Source organism: Falco cherrug, chromosome 2, assembly GCF_023634085.1.
Source record: "Falco cherrug isolate bFalChe1 chromosome 2, bFalChe1.pri, whole genome shotgun sequence".
Lineage (NCBI taxonomy): Eukaryota > Metazoa > Chordata > Aves > Falconiformes > Falconidae > Falco > Falco cherrug.
In genome coordinates this window covers 78,550,887-78,570,140 of record NC_073698.1, presented here as the reverse complement: position 1 = coordinate 78,570,140, position 19,254 = coordinate 78,550,887, and the positions used below count along the sequence as shown (strand labels likewise).

At 42.0% G+C, this 19,254-nt stretch overlaps 1 protein-coding gene across 1 annotated transcript in view; it reads right to left on the bottom strand.

Moving 5' to 3' along the window:
- Nucleotides 1-6,341: 6,341 nt before the first annotated feature.
- PCP4 (Purkinje cell protein 4) overlaps nucleotides 6,342-19,254 on the bottom strand; it is a 51,928-nt gene continuing 39,015 nt past the window's right edge. The window contains exon 3 of the mRNA XM_055702554.1: nucleotides 6,342-7,143. Coding sequence (XP_055558529.1) covers nucleotides 6,986-7,143 — 158 coding nt within the window. The 3' untranslated portion in view covers nucleotides 6,342-6,985. The remainder of the gene's footprint in view (nucleotides 7,144-19,254) is intronic.

The following is a 19,254-nucleotide window of genomic DNA, read 5'->3' as shown; positions in this document are numbered from 1 at the left end:
GAAGTCTGAACCAATTACGCTTCCTGCCCAGTTTGGATGCCAAGGAACTGCAGATAAAGACATTTACCTGTATTTCTCTATCATCCTGGTATTGCCGAGGTGCAGTGGGACTATAAAATTAAGATAGGTGTTTTACAGCCAATATAGTCTCTTGTAGAAAAAAAGGAGAAAATCCTGACTAGACAGAAAGACCACAGAGGCTCCATATTCACAGGAAATTGTGTTCTGACTGTAAGCCAGCAAAATAATGCTGTCACAAAAAATACCAAAAGCCACGTAGATTTGTGGTAAGGGGATCATCACTTGTAAAATAGTCAAGATAATTATGCTGCTGTGCTTGGCACTGGTTACATTTCATTTGGCTGGCTGCATTTCTGTTCAGACACACAGATAAATTGGCAGAGTTCAAAGGAGAATAACAAAAATGATGAAAAGAGTTGGAAAAAGAGCTCTATAAGATAAGATTAGGGAAACTGGGTATAGCTGGTTCTGGAGCAAATTAATCTAAATGGCAGGAGGGAGGATTTAGGTTAAGTACAAACCAACCTTTATAGCTTTAAGAAAAGTTCAGTGATGGAACAAGCAGCCAAGGAAGGTTTTAGCCTCACCATCACTAGAGATACTGAAAGGCAGGAGACCATCTGTCAGGGAGAGTTTAAGGATTTTAAAAAAAAAAAGGAGAGAGAGAAAAAAAAAAAAGCACTGCCACAATTTGGGTTGAGTTAAATAACCCATTCGTGACTCGACTTTCATGAAGTAGAAGTGGCATGGCTTCTCTTCTTCGGGAAGTTCCTAGAATTTTTCACTGTGAAGATGTTCTTGATTACATAAACACAAGTAAATCCTGCTGATTTCAGATTGGGAAAGATATCTGCATTTAAATATTTACAGGAGACATGTCTAAATATGTTTATCAATAACACACTCTCCTTTTTTCCCATCAGGATTTCAACAAGTGTATAGAGCTGGTATTAAAAAAAATAATAATAATTTAGGTTAAACCATAATTAAAATCCAGAGGTTTGTCATATCCCTTACTATTGCAAGTAAATAACAGTCTAGCCCAGGCCTGTCCAGTGACCTGGGGCTTTTGATAACCACATTCAAAATATTTCAGATCAAGTCAAAAATTAGATGAGTGGTAAATGGTCAGTAATGGATATAAAGGTGTCTTTGCGTTGCCATACAGTTATGGCACTGAGATGGCACCAGAGTTCAAGCATCTCTTGCAGCCTCACAGAGAACATCTGACTGTCAGGAGGCAGTTTAGGAAGCTTCTGCTTGCTGCAAGGCATCTGCTAACTTGTGGGTCTCAAGGAAACGTTAAGCAACCTGGCCAAAACGGCCTTCAATGGTGATTCAGCTGAACCACTGGGACTTTATTTTGGAAGTTTCCACAGTCAGCTGCCAGGTCTAAAACAGGAGCTGGCAGGTAATGACTGAGGATGGCAGAGGGCACCTAAGACATCTCTCAGATGCAGAGGCGTCTGGTTATGCCTACACGTGAGCACCACCACAGAGGGCTAGATGTGCACCACAGCCATGTCCCAAATGCGGGCTGTTATAGCCCCTTGGGTGCATGTCACATCCTCTCTCTCCCACACTGTGCTCAAGCCTTGGTTTTCATGAAGGAAAGACAGTGACATGCTCCAGCTGGTTTTCTGAGGTACAAGAGCAGGAACCGTGGCCATCAGCAACGCTCGCTGTCTTGTGTGGGAGCCCACCCCCCCCCCCCCCCCCCCCCCCCCCCCCCCCCCCCCCCCCGCCCCATGCCCTTGGGATCCAGTGGGTTTCTGGCTGGCGCCTGGGAAGAGCTGGGTGGCAGGGAGGATTTTCTGGGCTGCACAAAGGCACAAAGGCCTCCTGGCAGTGGCCAGCTTCATGCTGGAGAGCCTGTGCCCCTTTGAGGTGTGAACCCTGAAACAGGCCACACATGAGGAGTCGGTTACCCAAGCTGAAAAGAAGTCATCTTTGGGTGGCTCAGTAAATTTCGGCAGTGCTTTCCCTTCCCAGCTGTGCTCCTCTTTTATGCAGAGGATTCCCTTCTACCTGTTTGCCTCCCTTGTGTACTCCTGCAGATGCCTTCACTGACATATTTAGGCTGCTGTGCTTGGCTGATGTACTTTGAAGCAAACATTTCCAGCAGGCTGCAAGCTGAGGTGTTGCGGCAGGGCTGGAGGAGATGACAGAGCTGCTGCTGACACCCATTTTGGTGAGCATCCGGGAACCCCTGCAGGGACCCTGCTGCACCCACCCTGGTCCTGCCTGGGGGGTCTGGCTGATTTCTTGTGCTCAAAGCACAGCCTTGAGCTGCCTTGTGCTGCAGCTTGGGTGGCTAAGGGCAAATAAGCCAGGGGAGGGAAATGTCACTTGTTTCCATGGGGCCTGTGACCTTCATGCCTATGATTAAAAGCTACCTCCCTCTCTTCTCCTTGGGGGGTCACTGGGATATGTGGAGGGACAGACCCCTAATACTGACAGGGAGACTGCAGGGCACAGTGGGGCTGGCAGCTCCCAGGAGCCAAGGCTGTGGGAACTACAACCAGGAGCAGGGCAGCCAGGGGGACCAGGGCAGCTCCAGCCCCAAGCATCCAACACCTCCCCTGGATGGGCCAGGACCGGGACATGGGCCTGGCTTGGTGTGGCGTGGCTGGACAGGGCAAGGCTGTGGAGGGAGCTGGAGATTGGCCTTGCTGTGGCATCGCTGTGGCAAGGGCTGAAGGCCCTGGGAAGGTGACGTGGGGCCTCGGCCCTGGGCAGAGTAGGGGAGGGGTGGGCAGGGACAGGCAGGGCTGTGGGGCCCCTCATGACCTTCCTCTCCTTGTAGGTCTCAAGGAGCCTACTTTAAAATTAAGGAGCAAAGAACAGGATTCTTCATGTAGAAAGCACCGGTATAACAATTTGTCACTTCACTTTTCATCCTCCCTCTTTTCAGATGATTTTTAAGAATGCTGCACAACACATATGCTGGTGGAGTCCCACTGGCAGCAGCCTGCTCCCATGAGAACCGGACATGCCATCCCACCCTTTCAGCTCCTGTCTTTTAGCCACTTGTTTTTCTGCGAAAGGATCTGGCCATTTGTTTCCAGACCACTTAACCTCTCTAAAAGACATTCAGAAGAGTTCTGTCAAAACTTCTTGAAAATGCAGGTGCACCTGGGTTACTCCATCAGTGACTGCTAGCAGATCTGTGAATCACAACAGCTGTTGTCAGGCTGGCATTGATGTATTATGGTTGTATTACATCATATAGTTTCTCTTGAGCTACCTAATGAAAACAATCTTTGTAAAACTGAATACTCCTAGAGCCCTTTCTAAAATCTGTTACTGATTTGTCACCACCTATTCCCCTGGAATTGAGGCCAGCATGAGCAATGGGCTGAATAAGGTGACCCCTACATATCTGAGCTCCTCTGCAAGACGTGGGTGAACCTCATCCAGTCCTGGCAATCTGTTGTTACTAATTCTGCCAGGTTACTCCAAACTCTCTTCTACTGACATTTCAGTTTGATGATGAATTCCTCAGGCTGATGTATTGCAAACAAGACCCCTGCTGTGGGAGCCTCTGCTCTGAGTGTTAACGCATGATTAATTTCTACTTTTCTGCAAGACTTCTACTTCCCTACATCCCCACAGCTCTCCAGTAGGCTGCCCATCTGAGAAATGTTTGAAAAAAGTTTCATCAGCAAGACACAGGTTGGCTTTGGCTTGCCTTTCTGTGTTTTAACTTGATAGAATTCCCATCCTTTACCGCTTTCCTCATTTGGGCACTCTTGTGCTTCCTGATGGTGTTTCTTTACTTTTAATCATCTCCCTTGCTGTTTACTTCTACAGGTTATTTTATGGTCCAGGCAACAATGTGAACAAAGCATTTCTAAGGTTCAGGCAATTGTTCTGATCATTCCATTGTAGGTTAATTTCTTTTGGGATAATCTGGCAGTAATTCCAAGCAGAACCAGCATGGATGTGTCTGTCTGGGGAGGGTGTGGGTGTATGTGGTGGGAGTGATAACCCTGTTTCCTACAAAATCTACTGCTCTGAATAATCTTTCATATTACCTATGGGAACTTCTTGATTTATCAGCACACATATCCACCTAATTGAAATTTTTCTTTCCATGACTTGGTTAGTCCCAGATAGGTAGTGCCAGTTAACTACAAAGCTCAGTGAGTGTCTTGAAGTTGGAAGACCCATGTAATAGTTGGAATGTTTAAGTGTCCTCTTCCACCCATCTTAGTGAAGTTCCTGGTTGAATCACACTCTTTCCCTCACCTCAGCAATATCCAGATAGGCCTTTCCTTTTCATAAAAAGGAAACTGTCTGACAGAGCAGCCACAATTAATCAAAATTTCATGCCAGTTCACTATTTCCTCATTATGTTTCACTGTATATTAAGACTGTATTTGTGAGATGCACTCAGAACTTCACATCAAATAGCCCTGCTGCTGAAAGAGCCATAATTCATTTACTAATAGCCCTTGTTGCTGTGCTTCAATAATGTAATCATTTTTTCTGTGTCCCAACCATATGATTATTCCTGTTGCATAGGAAATTTAAGTCCAAGGAATGTCAGATCAAATACAAAAACCTAGTGCTTACCCATAGTTTTTATTCAATTGAGTAGCCACTACAGAGCTCATGCTATTCCAAATGACATAATGCACAACACAAATGCAGTCCTTTATTACAGATATATGTTCATCTAAACAAAATGGCACCAACACAATCCAAACCCATTACAATTTTTTTAATTATGCTAAGGTCATTATTATATGGTGAGCAGTTTCTCTGACAGACAAGTGAGAAATCCATGGCCTCCACAAACCTCACTTTGAGCACAGCAGCAGTGTTATTTGAGGTTTATTTGTGAAATTCCTAAATGCAAAGAAACAGTGCTGCTAAAATATGATCCTAGCGTGAAAGCACTGAGCTGCAGCTTGGAGAACTGACTTTGCAGATGATGTATGGGTAAGTCATGTGTAAAGCCTGGACTTGACCCAGACAGAGGTGCCTAAGGCAGGATTTGGGCAGCATGTAGACGTTTATGCCCAAACTAAGATCTAAAAAATCGTCCATTCCCACCCAGTCTTGCTGTGCTTATTAAGCACCGCATATGTCATCTCTGCATGTGCCTTTTGCATTGCCCACAGGATCCATAAGGCTTCTTCTACTCAGAATCTCTGAGGGGTCCTCCTAAATAGCACAGTCCCAGAGCTCCTATCACTCACCATCAGGTTTGGGCTCCTCACTAAATTGTTGCCCAGCAGCACACATATTAAGTGCCTTAACTTGCTCTGCATAAGGCTGAGGGTCTTACCTTTGCAGTCCCACAGCCCACCTTTCAGGCACAGTGTTGCACCCCTTCAGTATTGCTGCTGTGCTGGGCTCTCACGGGAAGTGACTGCCCACCAGCATGAAATCCTTCCTTTCCTTCTATTCCTACCCCTTGGTCGTAGCTTTCTGTTGATGTGAGGGGACTAATGATGTATGCGCCCTTTGGCCTGGCGATCAGAATACTCCTGTGGAAGGCAGGCAAGGAAGAAATGAACCCATACAGGCAGAGCTGGGAATTATACCTGGATCTCTCACACCTGAAGGAGTCCCAACTCCAGGTTGTTCAGTTATTGTCACCTCTCAGCACACTTGCCTCTGTCAGCCTGGAGGTGAGGCTCACGCTGCCTTCTTGGAGAACCACTGCAAACACAAGTCCTTCAGAAAACGCTTCTGCCTCTGATTTCCCAAGAGACAAAGATGCCTAACGGAATCTAACCTCTAAACCTGCTCACAAAGCCAAGAAGAAGATGAGGGGTTTTTTACATGTCTCTGTGTAGTGCATGTCCCACTTGCTCCACCTAAAATAGCTGCTTTTTCTGAGTACAAGGTACTTTAAACCTTTTCTGAACCTTCCCTGTGCACCACATGGACTGCCAGTTCCTGATCAGGTCTGAAGCCAGGCAAAATCCTTACTTAGATCCAGCCTGAAACTGGTCTGTTATTGTTTTAAAACAGGCAGAAAATAGAAATACTTCCCAATTTAAGAGAGACATTGTTGTGGCTGCTTTTTGTTAATCAAAAGCTGTGATAAAAGCTATGTACATTGATAAAAGTAGGGGCTCATATGAAGTTGCATACAGAACAGTGCAAATGGAGACAGGGAGTCTGTTACGATTTACTCATCAAATACTGAAAATAACATGAAAAGAGAAACATGGAATAGAAATAGTTACTAATTATGAAAAGAATGAAAAGCTGCCTCAAAAAGAGTGTTTAAAGGGTCAGTTTCTATTTTCACAAGTGGGGAGAAAAACCAACTTTCCAAAGGTTTCTGGAATTGGGTTTTGTATTTTGCGTCTGATTTCTTATTTTTTCCCTGTAACAAAAAGTCAATGTGGTCCAATCTGGTAATTCTGAGCATTATCATGCAAAGAGGAAGGACAGGGACAATTTCCTCAGTTAAGCCACTTCACTGGCATAATTGCAGGACAAAAATAAACTGCTCACTGTTTCCTACACCTCTCCCCCTCATGCCAGCTTCTGTCTGCAACTTTTTACTTCCAGCTCATTATGAGAAAGTAATTTTATTGTTACATTTGGCTGGCAGTTGGAATTCTCCAAATGAGGTAAGCAGTGCTGAGATGCATGCTCTGATCCCTCAGCAAAAACTTTGTAACATACGGTGCTGTTATGTCTGCAAGCTTTACGTGAAGAGGAAAACAGGCATCTGGGCTGGGTACATTTGTAACGCTGTGGTTGCTGGATTAATATGAAAAGACAGATGAAGGCAGACACTTTAATTACTTCACCCTAACTTTTTATTACAACATCGCGTAGAATGGTGAGTTACAGAGGATAATGGGCGTGAAACATCTGGGATGAAGTCACACACAAGCTCATGGTTTGTTATCTGCCAATGGGGTTTTAAATACTGATAATTTCTGTACATGCATCTTTGTGTTATTTCTGATCTTGATAAATCATTTCAGGATTACTTTGTTGTAAGCTGTGAGGTAGCTACTAAGACTGGGACCCCCGCTTTTTTCTTCTGGAACTTTCTGAACTGGGACTGTATCGCCACAGCCGCCCGCTCTGTTTCTGGCGCATCCATGTCTATGTCAAATTCCTCTTGAACCTTCTTCTGCCCATCTGCTCAAAGAAAACAAAACAAAATGTCAACAGTTTTTTCAAATGGTGATGATGACTGGACAGCACAGATGAAAAGCCCTGCCCCTCTCTCCTTCATAGACACCGCCGTGATGATGGGGAGCATATTCAGGAAAAAAAACCTGGGACCTGTTTCGGCAAACACAGCTGATCAAATCCCCCTCTCCCTCCCAATGAAAGAGTCTGTGACGGCCCATTGGTAGCTAGGCATTGAGAAGTGACATCCAAATGGTGCTCAGCAGTCACTGAGCATCACCCCGATGTCTGCACAAGTCCTCTCCTGCCTGGGGATTTAACAGTGAGGGGCAGACGGACCCTCCTGTGCCACCCTGCAGGCAGAAATTACTCATATCCCTATGCTCACTCTAAAACAAAGGCACCTTAAAATATTTTAAAGTAGGGATTAAGACCCTATTCCTATCACACCTCCTACATTAGAGGAAGAGAAATACTTCCTAAGGCAAATTTCCATCCTTTTCACTTGTTTCCTGCCACCTCATCTTTTTCAACACATACCACTCTTCCTCTTTGAATCATTTATGTTCAATTGCTCTGCCACTGTACTGCTTCCCTCACTTCTCTCTGGGCTCCGTTGCTGCCTTTCATCCTCAATCCTTGGCTCTTTGCCCCACTTTATTCCCAGGCCTCAGCTTTTTGTTCAGCTGCATTTTGGGCCTCCACGTGGGCAACCCAGCTGACTTTGCTGAATTTTGCTTCATACACCTACGTGATAAAAGTGCAGCCCTGGGAAAAATCCCGCCCTCATTGCAAAGATAACCCTAATCTGCCTGGACTAACAAAGTGAGAACACACATTCACTCCACTAACCTCATCATACCACTGAGCTTCTCTTCACATCTATAAACTTGTTTGTTAAACTCAGTTACATAACTGTTGTATCCCAGTCCTGCAGTGAACGTCATGCCTGGAGTCTGCAGACAGCTCTACTTAAAACAGCTCTGGGAATTCACCCATTTGGAACCACTTTGCTTTTTATTCTTGAGATTAATACCTCTGGGATGTTCACCCCCAAGTACTGTTAATGCAAATCAAGGGAAACATTTCCAATGTATTATTAAAATGGAAAGCAAATTATTTCCCAATATCTCTCTCTCTACTTCCCACTAGAAAAGAGGGATACCATTTCATTATTTTAGCATCAGTCTTGCAGTATTTCTTGCCTTTACTTCTTGTTCTTATTCGGAACTCATGTTCCATGACCAGAATCCACTCTAAACTGGGCATATTCATATATATAATATTCATATAATATTCATAGGTATTTAAAGGGAAGATTTTGGCATATTCCATACTGATTTTAACTACAATAACAAAATAAATGCAGCTTTGTTAACATAAAAGAAATGTTCACTTAATATTTTGTTTTACTTAGAACATTTAAGAAGAAAGATGAAAATGTAAGAAGAAAGTCTGGAGGGGAAGAATAGCTTGAGAGATTACCAAAACTTTGATTATACAGTATAATGAAAAGTTAGGTTATCAAAATAAAGATTTTATGGAAGAAAATTAATCATATTAACATTATGTCACACTTCCATAGCCATTAAATCCAAGAATCTGACCAGTTTAGTGTAACTGTTCAAGCAACACAACCACCTTAAGCACAAAAATACAATTATTCCCTTATTTTTCATGGGGAAAGGGAGGTGAAGGACTGAATTGACTTCCTAATGCTCATAAATTCTTAACACAGTTAGTGAGATAACTGAACTCTCCCATTAAAGCCATGTTATATACAGAAACTTGTTAAAGAAATAGAAAATCCTAAACTAACAACTATAACACTATACTACTTGGTGAAAATTTTCCTATTGCCAGATACCATCTTCTCCACATTACTGTGTACACAGCAGAGAAACAAAGATTTAAAAAAAAATCAAATTTCAAAAGGAATTATCATTTTCACAATGACATAGTATCATTTTCTTGGTATTTTGGGGGCTTGGTTTAGATTTGGTGTTTATGGGTTAAAGGGTACTAAGACAAGCAATCACAATATTTTATATGGAAACAAACCAAAAAAGGACTTTAAATCTGTCTGTAGAAACCTGACTTTTCAAGTCAGAACATGTAAATATAGACTTTTCATTTGAAATTTTTGAGTGAATAAAAAATCAACAGCCTGATCAGCTAGCTCTAACAGCAACCACTTTGTGATATCAGTAATAAGACAATAAAAACTGGTTTACTTGTCCATATGTCAGAAACTCAATTAACAGGGTCCTACTAACATTCTCAATAGAAGAGGATAACCTATGGAGAAATACTCTTATTTTTTATGCAGAAATATTTTATCAAAATGTTTATACTTGTAATGTAATAAGCATTTAATCAGTTTTGAAACTGATGAGACTAATGTCTTCTCATTGCTTGATGATTTTCATTTTTGTTGTAATGTTCTGAATTTTAGGTTCCTCCCTAGCCACTTACTAGACACAGCTGTCAGTCTTCACAGTAGAAAACAGAAGTGGAGTTTATGCATCAATTTTAGCTTTTCAGTATATAAATTACTGTCCCTTGGAACTGTCAATAGGGAAAGCCAGATGGATGGATGAGCAGACACAATTGGTTTCATACCTCTTGATGAAATCTGGCTTGTACAACTCATTTCCTATTGCAGCCAAGTCTTAGCAACATGTTAACTTGCAGTAGTGATTCAGCAGTCTTATGTTAAGATTATACAGACTTAAGAAAAAAAAGTATTTAGTGTAATTTTTCTCTAGAATTTCCAGGCCAGTTAATCTTTGTTTGATGTGAACCATCATCACTGCCTTAAAATCACTTGTACTACAATAATTTACCACATCTGAAGACCTACAATAATTTACAGTATCTTAGAATCTGACTTACTTTTATTTTTTGACCCATTCTTGTTGAAAGCAAAACCAAAATTCCTTATGAACACTACTTGTATTTCTCTTTTTCCCATCACTAAGGGGAAATGGTAGGATGAGTACTTTTCAGCCATGACTTAATTAAGAAATTAGAAGTGTTCAAAAGTGCCAAGACATTTATATGGGTAATGAAGAAATTCACTGCTAGCTTACAGATGGTATAGAAATATATACATATATAATGATTACATATATATGTGCATAATGTGTATTATAAAACAACATGTATAACATCTATATATAATGTATATGACATACCTGTGTTTTTCTTTCTCCCTATGCCCATCTTTCTTTTTCTATCTACATGTATGGTATCTCTGCATTTGAATATATAAACAATACATATGAATATATATAGAAATACACAGACATATTTGCTTAAAGAGTTGTACGTCCTGTGTTAAACTGGAAAGAGCTGGATGGGGTATTTCCTAAATTTTGGGAATGGATTTTTTTGGAGTTCTCCCCAAAACATTTTACATTGACTGTTCCAACACAGTGACAGTGTCTTTGTCTATGCTACGGGATACATATTTTAGCTCTTACCTTGAGTTGCTTTACTAAAAGTAGCCCAACAATTTAAAACATATCACACCCCACTCATTACACTGGTTTTGCTTTACTGGTTAGTTAAGAGTTAAAAGCATGAGTTTCAACTCCTCATGGCAGGAGGTTTGGAACAGGGTGATCTTCAAGGTCCTTTCCAACCCACACCATCCCATGATTCTATGAATAAAGAACTGACCCACTTAATTGCAGTGAAAACCCAGCCTGTGCTTGGGACCTGCACAGACTAGAGATGACCTCACTGCACCAACATGAGCGACTGAAAGCCTGTGTTGCATCCTTCCTACTATATATGCACGCACCTATGCCACACTGGTTTTTACCTGTCAGTAGTTGTTCATAATATCTCAAACATGCAGGCCATGAAGTTTGAATGCTCAAATCATTAAATTTATGCAGAGAATGGAAAGCAAGTCCATACAAATGTCCCTCTTTTATTCATTCATTCCACTAGCTTGGAAGTAGTCTGAAAACCCAGGAAATTTTTACTCCCAGCAGGCCTGAGCATAGCTTTATTTTTGGACTTGCTTTTTTCATTCCTGCTGATGGGGGCCAATGATTCTGCCTGATCACAAGCCACTTTTTTCCAAGCTACCTTTATGTAGCAATAAAGGTAGATCTGGATTCCCTTCACATCCTCGGTCACACACACAAACATCTGTTGATATCTACACTTTCAAGACTATGTGCAGATTTCTTCCACATGAATATCTGAGGCTCCCTGGACTACCACAGGCCCACATGAGGAAACTAGGAGGAACAAGACTGTTGTCAGTAGACTTTAATCCAGAAGTACTTGTGATTTTGAAGGATTCAGAAATCCAAAAGGGTTGATAAGCACCAGTCTGCACTTTCTGCTTTCGGAGGGGATTCGGCTTCATTAGCGCCATAAAAAAAACCAAACCCTAACCCTTCTCACTACACTCAGCTATTTCAAGGCTTTCCCTGAAAGATTTCTTCATACTCAGTCCAAATTCCCTCTCCTAGATAGTGACTCCTACACTTCTTCTGAACATGCCATGACAATCTGGGGCAGTCAGTACATGTCCCTTCTGGGTTCTGATCACCACCAAGAGGGGAGATGAACAAAACAAGCCCACACCAGCAGTCATGGTATCTAATCCTAGTATTTGCTGAGTTTTTCAAAATCATGTGTTTAATGTGGACCAACTCTGGCCATGTGTCAATTCAGGCATATCTGAGTTGTGGTGGAACAAACTTCTTGGAGCAGCACAACATCGACTGCTTGATGAGTCCCATCATTAAGGAGCACCCCATGCCCCAGCACCAGTCTGGTACTACAGACTTTTGCAGGACTAAAGACTGAGACAACTTGCAGGGTGCAGATTTTACTTCAGTATATGCAATAGCCATCCCAGCAGGACAGCCTGAAACAGCACCTAATTAGCTGCCTTCCAAATTCAACATCCTGAAAAGTCATTTCACATCGTTGCAATTGTAAAAGATCTATTTATTCCATTTCCAGATGAAACATTAGAATGCTGTCTCTGTAATCTGCTACAGTGCCTTATAATCCATTGCAAACACTGGATGGATAATGAAGCTGCCTGTAACACGGAAAACAATCAAAACTTACACACAAATCTACCCAGCAAACTCTCAAGAAACGTGTGCAAGTGTAATTATTCATAAATATGCCTTCAGCTATTTCTTTCATTTACTTTTCAACTATAAAGTAGAGGAAATTGTGACAACACTGGAAAAAGAAAACCCTGCTTATTCCATTTGGGCCAAAAGCCTAAAGCAGTCTAAACACATGCTAAACAGACCAGTCTTTCCTAAAAGTGTTCATGGAAGGGCAAAAGCTAGTGGGATGGACTTGCGGGAAAAGAGGACTTGCTATTCTCAGAATTCCTCCATCCTCCAGATGAAACAGAGATGGCCTGTCACCTTCTGGAAAAACATTCAGCATGAAAAACTGCATAGGCTGGAGCCTCTAACTGGCATTTCACATCTTCAGTGCTGTCTTCCACCCGTGCTCACCCAGCCCACATCCAACAGGAACTATAGGAGTGTACCCAAGATACAACATACTCATTAAAATACCGCATTTTTCAGGTGCTAAACTGCAGCATTTGGAAAAAGACTAAATGAAGTGTGGGACAGAATCACAGTGCCCCATAACATGCCAGAAGCGGTATTTTGCCTCAGGCAGGATCATTACCTCCCACTGCTCAAAAGATTATTCAAGCTGTGACAATCTTTATGCTACTCTGATCCCAAGCTATTACACCAGTCTGTCCAATGAGGCAGAACAGTCCCTAATTAAAGAGGACCAAAATGGGCAGGAATCTCACGGATGTTGACATTCATGTGGTGCATTATCTTTATCTTTATGCGATGGGAATAGAAATTTTATCTGACTACAGTCCGCAAAGCAACCAGCCAGCTAGAGAAAACATATGGGCCCTTAGATGTATGGAGGCCAGATTTAAGTCCTTACAAGTACCAGTTTTGAAAACCGAGTTGATGTGGCCATTCTTCCCCCTCTACATTTAGTTAAGGGGTGAGGAAGTAAAAGACAGGGTCTCATCTTCTAGGGGAGTCAATCTAGCCTTTTGCTTCTGTGGAAGATGACAAAAATAACACTAAAACTGACCTTATGGCTGAAGCAAGGCGACAGTTTACTTCTCAACAAAAACTCTCCAGTTGGTGCCAGGGTCACATTACCCAGCAGGCTGGCTCTGAGCCTTTGTTTTGGTCACCCTGCTGCTGCCCTGCATACTCACTTTGCAAGTCAGCTGAAAAGATGGCAATGCTGGGGGAGTGGACATTGCCCAAACCCAAGAGAAGAAAAAAGGTCACATTGGCACATAGAAGAGAGCCTTAATCTGACCTTGCCTCCTTTTATTTATTTCTTAGACTTCTTTTTGCTGAATAAAATGCCAAGTAAAGGCCTCTCTGAGACGGCCAGCTCACAACTACAGTTTGTTGCTTTCTGTGATACCTGGAAGAAACATCTCCCAGAGCTTTGAGCATTGCACTTGCTTTGCAACCTCACTAGCTTAGTGCATACAGCTTGCAGCTGTGGTCTGGGGAGACAGTCTGCTGGGAGGACTTTGCCTTAGCACCTCTCCCATGATGGGATGATCCAAAGAGAATTATTTGTATGAGGAGCCTATTATAGTGCAGTGGACTGATGAAAGCTCATTAGCATTGTACCTATGCATGTTGAGGGACTGACCTCCATAGCTCTGTCTGCCTCCTGTCTAGGCACGAACCTCTGGGAGATTACTTTTTTCTCATGCATGTTCCTGATGTAACAGCACAAAACTAATAAATTTTTCTAACTTTCCCAGATTGATAGAGTAATGTAAAGCCATTGGTTCTTGGCTAATCTCCAGTTTGGTGGCCATCTGCAAATGACCTGAATCTCTGGGAGCCTTGTAATTGCTTTATCAACATGCTAGCATAATGGTAATGCAGTACTAGGCCTTTGTGGAATTACTTCAGTGTGACAGTTCTGTGGTCCCATCACTTCCTCAGACACCGGAGGCACCATCCCTTCAGCCCTCTGAGCAGTGACCATGGGATTATGCAAGTCAGAAATTCTGTCTTCTTCCCTTTCCTATCCATATCTGCACAATGGAGTATCACCATCTAACTGTTATACAGATAATCCAACTCAAACGTTCAGCTACTTCATTTTTAAGGACAAAAATTGTCTCTAATTATTTTAGGAATAACACGATAATTTTTCTTCCTACTCATTAAAAATGCTCTGGGGTGAGACACTCATTTTGTGACAAGGACTACATGACCACATTTGTTCTTGTTTCTTCACTCCATAATGAACTCAGACATTCAAGGGCCACCTTCTAAAGTCAAAGGCTGCCTGTTCTGTTCTAGTGTCAGTAGGTAGGCACTTGAGGGGGGGGGGAGATTATGGGTTTATACAAGGGTATTCATTTTCCACGGTCAGTTATTTGAAGGTGGTAGGCACTGGGGAAGTATAATGTCCACACAGCAACCATCTCCCAAACAGAAGAGCAAACCCTAGTGCTCAGCAGTCTCCTGTGACTTCAAAAGAACAGTATGAAGGGAAATAAAGGTTATCATTAGTGATCAGATTACAGATAACAGCTATTTTTATCTGAAACACACCAACTGGCCCCTTAACATCACTCAAAGCAAGCCAGAAAAGAACATCTTTTGATTCAACTGTAAATTACAATTTGTTATAAAGACCACTTCATTAGGCAACCAGAATCCTTTCTTCTTCAAAATTAACCTTTACTTTCATAATTCAGTGTTGTTATCTAAAATTTGAAAAATTAATTTTGCTGTAGAAAATAGTGGTTATTCCTTTATGATTTTAAAAATGTTATTTCAGCATGAGGCTTTTGAAGTGTCTGATTAATCTTTTTTTCCTGGTTGTAATAATATTTGAGAGCAGCAATACTATTTCTGACATAAGATAAATGAAGTAGCACAAAATTATGTATACTGGGATAACATAATGAAACAGAAAGGACTAGTAATGAAATTCAGTTTACAAAAATTGTGTTTTCAACTAATTCATAACCAACTACAGATGAATTGATTTTGCTCAACAATTAATGCAGAGACAAATACTGTTTTTCTTTTAATGCTAATGTTATTTAACCAATCATTTCTCATCTTCAACATAATTAATGTGTCACGCACAGACTTTTAAAATGGCTTACAAATGCATAACTGATGCATAGATAGGTACCTAAGTGTTAATGGGGATCTACAAGGTATTCTGAGCATGAAACTAGAAACAATAATTCACATCCCCAAATGAAGACCAAACTTTGCGGAAGTTAAACTAGGCACACAGCAAATTGAAATGGCCATCTTAGCTGTATAAAATCATCTCTTACTAGCTAAAGCTGCCTCTGAGGAGTGCTAGGCTGACCGGTAAATTCAATGGAAGCCTCTGGCAGCTAAAAGGAAATGGTGCTGGGGATCAAGTCCTGGCACAGTCAGGTACCTCTGTCACTGCAGAATGATACCCCACCAGCAGGGATAATACACTTAGCCCTAAGTCCTCTCCTCCAAGAGAATGCCATGATCCTCCTCACAAATTCAGTCCAAAGTTATGGGAGTCTCTTTCTGCAGCTGCATGCATGTGATCCCCAATGTCCCAGCCAAGTTTTAAATGAGAATCATTAGGATGTGTTTTTAATTTCCTGTGCAATTTCCAGTTCTCACTTCCTCGGTAAACACTGTGCCTTTAAACAACCTTGCTGTTTGACTGTGGAAAGAGCTGCATTTCAGCAGTGCGTGAAGCAAGCCGCCCTCTTGACTCACTAGTCAACTGCTTGATTCATATATGATCAGTTACTTTCCTATTATGGTAGCATTCAGGCGCTCCAACTCATAGCTGGGAACCCTAATGTGGTTACAAACGCAGAACAATAAATTCTCCCCCGTCCGCCACCCCTCAGTACTATGACCTTTGCAAAAGCATCTTCAGCAATAAAGTTTAAAGTAACAACAAGAGAACTTCCTCAAGGCTACCTCCTAAGCTATGGCTACCCCAGCACGCTACCCATGGTCACAGTACGGCTCAGGTACTCCACAGCTTCTCTAGAGCATGGAATAGTCAGTGAAGACACCGGCATGGCTGAGAGTGTTCCAGCTAGCCCTGTGCCAGGCATTGCCTGGCTGCTGTGGTCACACAGCATGGCCAGGGCCCCTACCTTGCAGGCAGGGTGGATGAGAACACCCTGGGTTTTTGAGGGAAAAAGAGTTTAGCCCTATTGATTCAAGCAATGCTGAGCCAATTTGCATCAAAGTCAGAGAAAAGGCTCTAGCCCATTTTATTTTCTAATAAAGATGTAGCCTCCAGCACTTTAAAACACTTTGTAGCTCTAGATTGCCAAGGAACTGACACAAAATGAGTTGGCACCTGCTATCAATTGTGTGATGACCAACAGTACCTGAAAGCCCTCGCAAGGAAAAGGCAAAAGAGAAGTGTTCATCTTCTGGCGTGGTACTGCCTCCCTGGTGTCGCATAACGGCCTCGATCTCCCAGAGTGCTTCCCCACACCCCACCCCACCCCCCATCTTTGCAGTTTAATAGTGTAGCTAGGGAATATGCTCAGAGAAATGGCCGTGATCACAATGTGCCATTCAGAAGCAGCAGAAAAAGGGGCTCAAATTCATGCACTGCTGAAGTGAGATGAGCTGGGGAAGATAGCATGGGTTACAGAGGAAAACCTGTCAAACAGAAAAAGGAAAGGAGTCAATCAAAAGATCCGTAGCACAGAGTCAGAAGGTGTTTCTCTTCACACAAAGAAAAAGAGTGAGATTTTGCCCTGCTCATCTTCAAAGTGGAAAATACAGGCGGCTTCTAGGCTTCATTGTATACCAGCAGATCTCTGTTAGCAACTAATGAGAGTGCTATTTTAAGTTTTCACAGTAACTTTAATAAAAACTGTTACACGAGAGCCTGGAAAGTCACAGCCAGAAGATATTCTCCTCTTGTATAACCTATCACCAGGTTTTAATTACAAAGTATTTAACCACACACTCAGCAGTGGACAGCATAAAATATAGGAACTGAAGCTTTGCCATTCAACATTACACTCTTAAGCTAAGGAGTTATTTCAGTATATTCCTTGCCTTATCACATGGTATCAAAAAATGCCTTGTAAGTAAGATTATCTGTGAGACACATTGACTTTACTGCATAGATTAAATGCAAGAAACAACTTAAATTGTGTCCAAACATTGCAACTTTTATTTGCATGAACATGGGCACTGTTCTGTGCTAGTAATAGAACAATTACTTCAGCACGATCCCACCATGAAAAAGCCACTACTTTAATACAGGTATGTACCATGGGTTTTTTACATCTTGCACTGCATATGCCAGCTTGGGGGTGCTTGTGGAGGCAGTTGGGCCATTTTCAAAGTCTTGCAGAGAGAAGTGGAGCTTGTAAGGTTAGAAATGCCCAAGGAAGCATCTGGTGCCCTTTGTAGGCAGAACAGAATTGTCACAGGGTACCTGATACAGCCCACAGGCTGAGCTGAACAATTATGCTCTAAGGGATTCTTTTGTGAGTGTATTTGGCAAAACAAAGTTTGTCACCCCTCCATAAAACCAAACGCATCCCATGAGTAGAGCGCCAGACATGCAATGGATGGATATAAAACCTAGGCTTCTGGAACAGCTCTAAGGTAGTCCAGTCACAGTCTGAGCAAAGACCAGCATATTCTGATAAGACATTGATTTACCATGACACTTGGCCTGCCAGTAGATCTTACATGCTCCTGCATCAATTGGCTTTGCAACTTCTGCTCCAGCACCCACAAGCACATCCAGATGCAGAACTGGATTGAGGTAGTCTGGCCAGTAGTCTTACTGAGTGTTCTGTATAACAAAATTCTCTCACAAAAGGTACAGAATTTTAATGTCTCTGACTCCTGAAAGCAGTTACGCAGCTGTAGTTTTCCACCAGAAAGCAGAGAAATTCTGTTGCGGGGTGTGTGTGTGTGTGTCTAAAACTTCCACTGTTTTCTTTTGGTTGGGCTTATTCTATCAGAATCATTAGTTTGAATTTACCACATCTCCATTGAACACAAAAAGCCACATTATACTTTTATTTCCCCTGAAGGCTGATTTGCTTAACTTCCTAGGAAGAGAGGGGCACCTCAGGAGAATGCATGATAGCACTGAAATAGCAGTAATGGGAGAAAAATGATGATCCTGGGGCATTATGGCTCTGAAAGAGGATGAGAAGGAATTATATGCTGAATGGTGTTGTCAGTGTATTCCAGGTTGTTTTGCCCAACAGCCATTTGGAAAGCCATGTTACATGTTGTACAGAAGCTCATTAGGCCAACCATTTAAAAACTGGATTCTAAATAAAAAGCTCTGTCCAATTCCTGAGGAAAAAAAAAACCCCAAAACCAAAAACAAACACCTCATCTGACTTGGAATCATAGAATCACATAATCATTTAGGTTAGAAAAGATCTTTAAGACCATCAAGTCCAACTGTGAAAAAAACCCCTAAACATGCAGGTGTTTCCATTGGAGCTCATCGGCAGTTCACCTTACAAAGAAACCAATGGAGAAAAGTAGGCACTCCAGAGGAACAATTCATCTGATCTACTTCAGGCAGACGTTTTAGGATAGCATGAATACTCACCCTTGAATCCCCTTCGTATATTGGCTAGTTCTCTATTAGCTATAAAGGGAACTCAGGGTGACTAGTGCAGATGTAGATATAGATAATAATGCTCGCTGAGCCTGAGTGGTGCCCGAACTACACACGTTGTAGAATTTCATATGAACACATTTATCTGCAATTTCATGTGACGTTCTTTCTCATCAAATAAATTATTTAGCCATTATGAAAGGTACTACACCGAAACTGTAGCAGCTAAGAGGAGGCATACCTTCTCACACTACTCCATCTGTGTGCTTCCATCCCAATGTTAGCAAGCAGAGAACAGCTCACCTTCAATAGAGGGTAAAAATGAACATTTGTTCACTCTGCTGAGATTGCCAGTGAAGCTGCCAGTTGTGCAGCTGATCTGGATCCTCTCATGTTCCCTCAGGAGCTGACTGAACAGTCCACATACCTTTATCTTTTTACAGAGATATATAGTTG